This window comes from Tympanuchus pallidicinctus, unplaced genomic scaffold (assembly GCF_026119805.1).
Source record: "Tympanuchus pallidicinctus isolate F22 unplaced genomic scaffold, pur_lepc_1.0 scaffold1, whole genome shotgun sequence".
NCBI classification, from domain to species: Eukaryota; Metazoa; Chordata; class Aves; order Galliformes; family Phasianidae; genus Tympanuchus; species Tympanuchus pallidicinctus.
Genome location: NW_026294618.1, coordinates 867,062 through 876,820, shown reverse-complemented (window position 1 = coordinate 876,820; position 9,759 = coordinate 867,062). Strand labels below are relative to the sequence as shown.

The window sequence follows — 9,759 nt, the reverse complement described above, 5'->3', positions numbered from 1 at the left end:
TGAGCTCTTGGTGCTTTGTGAGCTCTTTGGGTTTTAAGATGACCATGTTGCCATTAAAGCCCTAAATAAAGAATTTGGTTCAGTACCTAAAGGTTTAATAACTTTTTCTTTAGATGTCAAATACACGTAAGGCAAATCTGCAGTGAATGTTTGGGGAAAGAAAATGGTGCAGATGAATAGATAAACCCCCTGTAAACTTTGATTTTGGACAGTATATCCTTATGAGCCTTACCCTGCTTCTGGGGTGGTGGAGATGAGAAAGCTGTGACCCGAGATGATGGAGAATCCTTGGATGGAGATCTGGGGCCCACCAGTCCGTGCTTCTTTCCTCTCCTTCAGCCCCTTTCAGCCACTATTTGTCACTTATTCTTCCTCCTGTTGGTACCTTTGCTCATCCCCACAGTGCTGGGATCAAATGCCACTATTTGGAGGAGGAGGATCGGCAGCTGGTGACAGTTTCCTTACTGGAAGATGCCCGGGGCAATGCAAGTGTGTGTGCTTTAATACGAGTTTCTGTGAGAGTATCCGTGTTCTTTCCCTGAAGTGACTGGCTGTGCTGTGTTTGATGCATGATGCACGGCGGTTATCTCGGCGAGATGAGGCTGGGTGGTTTCCACGATGAGTCAAGCAATGCAACTGAACGAGATCGGTGCTTCACGGGCAATGCATGTTTTTATCTGAGGGCGGCTCAGCTGCCGGGAGCTGCCCCAGATCTACAGATCTTACAGATGGCAGCTCTGGGTGGAGTTACGTAGGTGATGAAATGCAGAGTGGCTACGAATGAATCAGTGATGAAGCATCGTGAAGTCAGGAATTCCCAAATGTGAAATGGAATTAGGGCTAAGAGCACACAATGGAAATTTAATGATTGCAGAGCCTGGAAAAGAAGCCCACGTGATGTTACCTCCTACTGTAGGTGTTCCCTGCCCACCTCCTGCTTTTATGAAGCGTTGATCTGAGCCTTCTGGTTTTCTTGCCTTTATCAAACTTTGTTCCTTAGCAGAGCTGACGCTTACGGGTTTTAAATCTGGTCAGTGCTTTTACCAAAATGACTTGGGTTCCAGAGGCTGAGGGAGATTCTTCTTTAGAGCTAATTTAAAATCCAGTGCTTCGATGTGGCATTTTACTTCATGGTATTTTCTCAATGCACAAACAGTTGGGTCTGGAAATGCATACAAAATATGAACAAGATGCCACAAAGAAAGTGGGCAGCCAGCTGTGTGCCTGGTCTTCCATGCCTCAGACAGAGGACTGTCCATTGGAGCATGGCCTTTTCTGTTCCAACGTGTGCTGATGCCAATGATGGAGGCTGGGTGTCCAGCCTGGCCTTGAATGCCTGCAGGGATGGGGCATCCACAGCCTCCTTGGGCAACCTGTGCCAGTGCCTCACCACCCTCTGCATGAAAAACTTCCTCTTCATATCCAACCCAAACCTCCCCTGTCTCACTTTAAAACCATTCCCCTTGTCCCATCACCACCCACCCTCACACACAGCCGTTCCCCTCCTGTTTATCCGCTCCCTTCAAGCACTGGAAGGCCACCATGAGGTCACCCCACAGCCTTCTCTTCTCCAAGCTCAACAAGCCCAGTTCCCTCAGCCTTTCCTCACACAGAGCTGCTGCAGCCCTCTGCTCATCTCAGTGCCTCCTCTGGCCCCGCTCCCAGAGCTCCAGGTCCTTCCTGTGCTGGGGCCCCAGCCCTGGATGCAGCACTGCAGATGGGGCTCACAAGAGCCGAGCAGAGGGGGACGATCACCTCCCTGTCCCTGCTGGCCGCCCCTTTTTCAATGCAGCCCAGAACACAGCTGGCCTTCGGGCTGCAGGCGCACACTGCTGCCTCATGTCCAGCTTCAATTAGTTGTGGCCATTTCCTCTTATCACTGAATAAGAAAAAATGATTTCAATGAGAATTACAAGAATTATTCTTTCAGGAAGAGCAAGTAAGAAATTTCCTTAGAGACCATTTGTGCTTTACTTTGCCAGAATATAACATGGACAATTTTTCTCTCACTTCTCTTAAGTTACAAGTAGGGATGAAACACTGGTGCACCAAAGCACATTTATATGATTGTAGGCATGCACATACATGTAGTATACGTGCAAAATTCAGAGTTAGGGAGTCATAGATTGCTATTAATGGGGTGTTTAAAGAAATAAATAACTAGTTGTAAAACAAGTAGACTGACAGTCATTAACAAATTTATTGCAAATCATAGAGCAGCTCAGGTTGAAAAGCCCTTAAAGATGATGGAGTCCAACCGCAGCCCAACCATCCCAGCCCAACTCTACCAGCCCTCCGCTAAATCATGGCCCTGAGCACCACATCCAAACGGTTTGAAACACAGCCAGGGATGGGGACTCCACCACCTCCCTGTCAGCCCATGGCAGTGCTGAGCAGCCCTTTCTGTACACAAGTGTTTCCTGGCATCCAACCTCAACCTCCCCTGGCACCACTTGAGGCCATTTCCCCTCGTCCTGTCACCAGTGAGCAGAGACCAACCCCGCTCTGCTGCACTCACTTTCAGGTACTGGCAGAGAGCAATCCGGTCTCCCCTCAGCCTCCTCTTCTCCAGACTGAACTAAATTGTTAGTTATCATTACAAAGTCATATCTTAGTTGTTATTGAGCCAATCTCTATAACTAGCACTGATAAAAAGCACAAGTAGTTTTCAGTAAAAAGTGAACAAATGATGAATTTAATGATTAGTGGTAATAAATGATAACTGAAAATCACCTTGCACGCGCACAGAGGACGGCCTTTGGAATGGGTTCAGCTGCTTGCTTACTAGCAACCAAACTGTGTTCATGTGAGAGCAGGAGTGGTGATGCTTAACGCCTTTCTTCCAGGAGAAGAGCAGTGACTGCGAGGCGATGGATGTGAGGGCGGCCCTCTGCCTGCTCCTCTGCGCTGTGCTGTTCCCAGCTGCACCACGCGCTGCTCCTGGGGTGAGTCTGTGAGCAGAGCTGAGGGCTGCAGAGCTCTGTGCCACAGAGGTCTGCAATACTTCGTTTCAGCCTGGAAGGGATGGGAGTCACCTGGGCTAACCCAAAACTGAGTTTCAGCTTCCAATGAAGGTCCATACAAGGACCGATACATCTTTTTGGACTGGGTATATTTGGGTCAACATTGCTCTTGTGTAATATCGTGCTTCTTATATCAAAATGGCATTTAAATTTATTTTGGTATCAGTTCTCTCTTCCAGTTACTGTCTCTGCGTTTAGATTTACCAACAGAATATTCACAGACCTACTAATTGATCTGAATAATGCATGCAGAGTTGGTCTCATGTGGTTGTACTGTGCTTTTGAAAAGCAGACCTGAGCCAGGAAATACAGATCTCTTTTGTGGATTTATGAGATTGGTGGAAACACAAATATATTCCTCTCCAATTTTGTAAAAGGTTGTTCTTTCAGTGCAAGCACCTGTAGGCAAGGAACTCTGGAGGCACGTATGGCCCTGTCAATTTTCTCAGTATTATCACTTTTATAGAAGGAGGCAACTGAAGGCTTTCCATAGGGACAAACGTTAGCAGAGAGTTCTGAATGGCTCTGTGTGCATAGAATCACAGACTGGCCTGGGTTGCAAAGGCCCACAGCACTCATCCAGCTCCAACCCCTGCTGTGTGCAGGTCGCCAACCAGCAGCCCAGGCTGCCCAGAGCCACATCCAGCCTGGCCTTGAATGCCTGCAGGGACGTGGTGAAGGGCTCTGAACACTCTGCCCCATGCCTTGAGAAGTCTCTATGTCAGAGATACACTCTGCATATGAAGTCACATTCTTAGTTTATTCCAAGTACTCATCTTTTCCTTATCTTCTTTGTGTTATTTTTCAGGTCCTCAGTAAGGGATCCAAGGCTGGTGACCTGCAAGGTACAGTGAGTAACTCTGTCATCTCCATTTCTTTTTAGCTGTCATCCGTTATCAGTATTTACACCCATGATATCTCATGGAATGTGCTGTGCTGTCTTGCACGGCAGAAATATCTGCTTGATTTATTTTCCAGATGGGTGTAGAGACCTGATTCCCTGTGAAGACAGCGGAACTCTCTGCATTCAGGCCTGTTCTCCCTCCTTCCACGGGGAAACAAGCTTTGTCTGCAAAGACAGAACGTGGAGAATGTTCACAGACGCCTGTGCGAATCTGGACGTGGAGTCACTTTTTCAGGTAACATAACTGCTGCGCAGCCGCTTTGGCCTGTGCTCATAACGTGTTCTGCTCTCATCCAACCTTTGTATCTTGAGCAAAGGGAGGAAGATGGGATTCTGGAACGGAGGTTACTGTGGTAAAAAGCCTTGTCATTGTGTGAAATGAAGTAAAGGGAAATGACTGTGGGAAATCCCTGTGGTGAAACACAATTCAGAAATGAAGTTGTCTTCTTCGCTTGGCGAATGTCTTGGTTTAGATTGTGGAGAGCAAAGGTAAATACACTGGGATGAAGCTGAGAAAAGAACAGTGCAAAGGTCTGTAATAATTAGATGACTCATGCTACATTCATCCCCAGCTACAAAAAGAACATTTTTTTTTCTAAGTCACTTGAAGAATAAAATGGTACTTTCAGTTCTTCCCCCTTCCTTCACATGCATTCTGCAAACAGGTGTTTCTCAGTGGAGTGCTGGTGCTGGGATTCAGGCCTTCCAGCACAATGACGGCGCAGTTTGTTGGGTTGTAGCCGTAGCCTCATTCCATCCTGTTTATTAATTGTCTCAAATTATTTTCCTCCCTCAGAGGATTTCTAGACGGGAACCCCTTCCAAGCTCTGAAGGACACATTGGAGGAGGACACTTTCCCTTTGTAGTGCCAGGAAAGCCAATGCATGGGAAGCCCGGAGATGGAGCAAAATATTTTGGTGCTGATGACCATGGGAGCAGTAACTGTCAAGCTGACTTTTCATGCATCATCCCAGATATTTTGTCTTCACCAGCAATTCCAGGAAATATTGCTGATATCGTGGAACTGCTAAAGAAGATTTCCTTAATGTTATCAGAGAACGTCAGTAGAGGAAAAATGCAGGTATTTACTTTGATAGGCTGGAAGAAGTAGATCTGAGCTTGTCAGGGCAGGTGTAATTTCCTCCTTTATTGGCACTATCCAGTGAAGTGAGAGCTGCAAGGTGCGTGGAGAGCCGCTCTGAAGAGATTCCAAGGGGGGCTGAGTTTTGTTGTCAGACAAACTGTCCTACTCATGTAAAGTGGAGATCTCCCATTTCACCCATTGGTGGAATCCTTGCTCTTGAAAGGCAAATGTTTGCAGGGCTTGCTGTTACAGACATTGGAGAGCAGCTGGGGGAAGACTACAGATGTGACCCTACGGGGATGGCTGTGTGGGAGATGCTGACCACAGCTCTGTTTTCGTGTGTTGCATGATGAAACTGATGAAAACTGAAATGTTTTTGTGATGAACTTAGAAAGCAGAGAGGTGGAGAGGGGGAGGGAGGTGTGAGCGGAGCTGTGCAGCAGTCAGCTGGAACCCATCTGCGGTGCCCTGAGCTTGTTGCTCTGTGCTGTTCTTCCCAGCACCTTGAGGACAATGAAGTGAAAAGGGCAAGGTGACTCGAACCAGTGAGATGCTTTGGCTGGGTCGATAAGGGTTACATGAACCTGTTTATTGTCAAAGTAGTATAATTGCATTATAGAAATTTAAATGAGCCTTTTTAGAGATTATGCCAGTGACGTAATAGAATTTGTTTGTTTTAGCATCGGCAATGGCTTATTTTTCTTCTTTGTTTCAGAGTTACAGCAAGATAGCGAATCACATTCTGAACAGCTCCGTTATTTCCAATTGGGCTTTTGTAAAGGACAGAAATGCCAGTTCGACGTTACTGGACTCAGTGAACCTCTTTGCTGGCAAACTTCTTCTAAGGAACGGATCAGAAAATATTCAGGAACACTTCATCTCTACAAAAGGCTTCAGCATACATCAAAATGCTTCAGGGAAGAGCTTTGATTTTTCAATGGAGTTGAATGAGACGAGCAGTGTCAGAGGGCGTGTGGTCATTCCAGAAGAAGAACTTCGGAAGTTACCAAAGACTTCCAAAGCCATCAGCATTGCGTTTCCCACGCTTGGACCCATTATAGAAGCCAGCCGTCCGGACCCTGTTTCTGTGAATGGCATGGTTTTATCTGTGTCCCTTCCAGAAGAGCTTCAGCATATTTTACTTACCTTTGAAAAGGTGAATAAGCTGGAGAATGCCGGGGCTCAGTGCGTTGGGTGGCACTCTACTGAAAGGAGGTGGGATACCAAGGTGTGCAAAATGAAGTCTGACAACATCAGCAGTGTTGTTTGCATGTGCAAGCACCGCCGCCGCACCTTCAGATCCTTCTCCATTTTGATGTCTCCCACCTTGCTGAGGAGCGCAGTGCTGGATTACATTACGAGTGTGGGGCTAGGCCTTTCTATTTTCAGCTTGATTCTGTGCCTGACCATCGAGACAGCTGTCTGGCACCACGTCACAAGAACTGAAATCACCTACATGCGCCATTTTTGTTTGGTGAACATTGCCGCATCGCTTCTCGTTGCTGATATTTTGTTCATCGTGGCAGCTGTTGTGCATAACACAGCCCTGAACTACCGCCTGTGTGTGGCAGCCACTTTCTTCCTTCACTTGTTCTATCTCGCCCTGTTCTTTTGGATGTTCACCCTGGGTCTCTTAATTCTCTATGGATTACTGTTGGTTTTTTTTAAGATAACAAGATCAGTATTCATAGTTACAGCGTTCGTCATCGGATACGGATGTCCGTTAGTCATATCTATCCTCACCGTCGCTATTACTGAACCAAGGAATGGGTACTTAAGGAGCGGAGCCTGCTGGCTCAATTGGTATGAGACCAAAGCCCTGCTGGCCTTTGCTGTACCTGCTCTGAGCATCGTTGCAGTGAATTTGGCTGTGGTTGTGGTGGTTGTGGTGAAGACTCCAAGACCCTCTATTGGAGAAAGCTGCAAGTCACGAGATTTGAGCAACATGATCCGAATTAGCAAAAACGTTGCCCTTCTGACACCTCTGCTGGGCCTCACCTGGGGGTTTGGGTTGGCAACAGTGGTTGACAGTCACTCTCTGGCATTCCACATTACCTTTGCGATCCTTAATGCCTTCCAGGTAAGCTCAGTAAGTTTAGGCATTGAGTTAAATAACTTATCTTAGACATTAACCAGATTATTTCATGTTTAATAACTCAATTTACAAATACAGGGAATTCTCACTTAGACATTAAGTGTGGTTCCATGTACCACACTGGTGTTAATCAGAGTCCAGTGTTGCCCAGCATACCGTGATGAACCCAGACAGTCTTGGCTGCTCTTGACTGATGCTCCTGTTAAGTAAATAGGAAAGGTTCTGGTATGTAACCCATCAGTCCAGTTTGTAAGGAGAATCAGCATGGATTGTATATCCATTCTTGGCATTCCTAGATAGTCCATGTGATCTGGGTAGACAAACTCATTTTTTCTTAATTATGAGAGTGGTGAGGTGCTGAACAGCTGCCCAGAGAGGCTGTGATGCCCCGTCCATCCCTGGAGGTGTTCAAGGCCAGGTTGGATGGGGCCCTGGGCAGCCTGGGCTGCTGTGAAATGGGGAGGTTGGTGGCCCTGCGTGGCACAGGGGGGTTGGAGCTTCGTGATCCTTGAGGTCTCTTCCAACCCTGGCCATTCTGTGATTCTATGATCAATGCTGCTACTTATGTCATAGGTGATAAGATCTTTTACACACTCAAAGACATTATCATATTTATGCTGGAGGAAATAGAAATATTTGAGAAACAACATGTGGTTATGCTGACTTTGATGACTGTTTCTGCTATGTTTCAGGGATTCTTCATTCTGTTGTTTGGGACACTTCTGGACAGAAAGGTACTCGGGTCATTTCCTAGATTACATTAATATTTTCTATATCCATAAATCTCTGCTTCTGATTTTTTTCTATTGTTTTTGATGTACAGACCAGAGAGGCCTTAAGGAAGAACTGCCTTTCATCAAAGCGGGAGTGCAGTCTAGCAAAGGTAATGTGTTGTTTCTCTTGCTGTTGTTTTGTTTTTTTCTCTTCTGTGGCTTAATTTACAATTCTTACCAACCTGCTCACTCATACATGGAAGGAATTTTACAAATAAGGAGGTACTGAGTGGGAGAAGTGGCAATCTGGGACTGCTACATAAACTACTGTTACCGTTACAACACTACAAGTATTATTTTAGTCTTATTTCTTCCCCGATAGATGTCAAAGCCATTTGGAAAGAGAATGCATGACTTCTCCCTTCAGTACAACAGGCCTCCTTTGAGGTTACTGAGTGAATGAGACACATAACTACGATTCCAGCATTCCCATCTCGTGACCCCATTGTGTTCCTCACAGAAGTACTGCAGGGTGACAGCAGGGCTGTCTGAGCATTTCAGGAGGGTTGGTCTGCTTCCAGCTCAGGATGGAAAGCACTCAGAGCTCAGCCAGCACATTAGGCACTCATCAGTGTTAATATGAGGGCAGTTTGACTGAAAGAATCTTTGTTAAACTGATCTATTCTGTAACCTAGACTCCGTGGTTTGATGTATTTCCAGAAGAGAATCCCTTTTAGTTCTCCCAACCATTGTCTGCAGTGCTCCTCCTATCCACCCAAGCATGATCACTTCAGTTTGAACTTTGTAAAACAGTTTCCCTTGCTTTTGCCCACTCTTTGTTAGTCAGTCCTGATTCTGGTATTGAAAGCTGTGATGACTTTCAGTGACAGTGTGTTCAGGTGTACCTAGTGGGGAACAATAGAAAAAAGAAGGGTAATGCTTTCTTGGTGCTACCGGCACCGCTGTGCTTGGGTTCACTCCGTGTGAGAGAAGCTGACTGTGCAACTTCTGACTTATCTGCATCCTTCCTTTCCCACATTGTCTCCGGTAGCATCCAGCTTTGCTGTCATGCGCTAAGTTTAGGCACATTCCAGGCTGGAAGAGACCCCCAAAGTTCATCGAGTCCAGCCCTGGCCCCACACGGCACCCCCAGCCTTGGTCCCAGCGGCGTCCCAGCGCTCCTCTGGCAGCTCGGGGCCGTGCCCACCGCCCTGGGTTGCTGTGCTGCCCACCGCCCTCTGGGCGCAGCCCCGGCCCTCCCCTCGGTGCTGTTCCCTCAGACCTGCTCAAGGCCTGCTGCTTTCTCCTTTCTGTTGGGTCAGATTTTAAGATGGTTCAGGTTTAGGTTGGATCTGAGGAGGAAGTTTTTCATGCAGAGGGTGGTGAGGCACTGGCACAGGTTGCCCAAGGAGGCTGTGGATGCCCCATCCCTGCAGGCATTCAAGGCCAGGCTGGATGTGGCTCTGGGCAGCCTGGGCTGCTGGTTGGCGACCTGCACACAGCAGGGGTTGGGGCTGGAGGAGCGCTGTGGGCCTTTGCAACCCAGGCCATGCTGGGATTCTGTGGTTGTCCGCTGTGGTGTTGCAAGCAGGAGCTGCCTCAGGACCCTGCCAGAAGTGGACCCTCCTTGCATGGTGCTGCACCTTACATGACCTGTCCTTTCTCCTAGGCCTAGCAGCAGGCTGCCTTCAGCTCATCTGAGCAGCGAGAGGAAAAGGAGCTGTGGTACAGAAGCTGTGGTTTGAGGTCAGCCAGGAGTGCGCACAGCCGTGTCGCAGAGCACGGCCACAGGACGCGTCACAAACACCAGAAGAGAAAGGGCCCCGGAGCTGCTGTCGGCAGCAAGAAGCCGTCGGTGCTGCTGCAGCCCTTGGGCGAAGCGTGCCATTATGTGCAGGTTGCTTTCCACCTGTGTGAAAACTGCTGTGAGGAGAGTTTGT

At 47.6% G+C, this 9,759-nt stretch overlaps 1 protein-coding gene across 1 annotated transcript; it reads left to right on the top strand.

The window, feature by feature from the left end:
* The first annotated feature begins 2,870 nt into the window (after positions 1–2,870).
* Positions 2,871–9,494, top strand: LOC128088843 (adhesion G protein-coupled receptor F4-like). Its single transcript, XM_052699711.1, has 8 exons — positions 2,871–2,945; positions 3,832–3,868; positions 4,002–4,162; positions 4,724–5,008; positions 5,727–7,091; positions 7,799–7,840; positions 7,930–7,989; positions 9,489–9,494. The coding sequence occupies exons 1-8, from the start codon at positions 2,871–2,873 to the stop codon at positions 9,492–9,494; spliced, it is 2,031 nt and encodes a 676-aa protein (XP_052555671.1).
* The last annotated feature ends 265 nt before the right edge of the window (positions 9,495–9,759 follow it).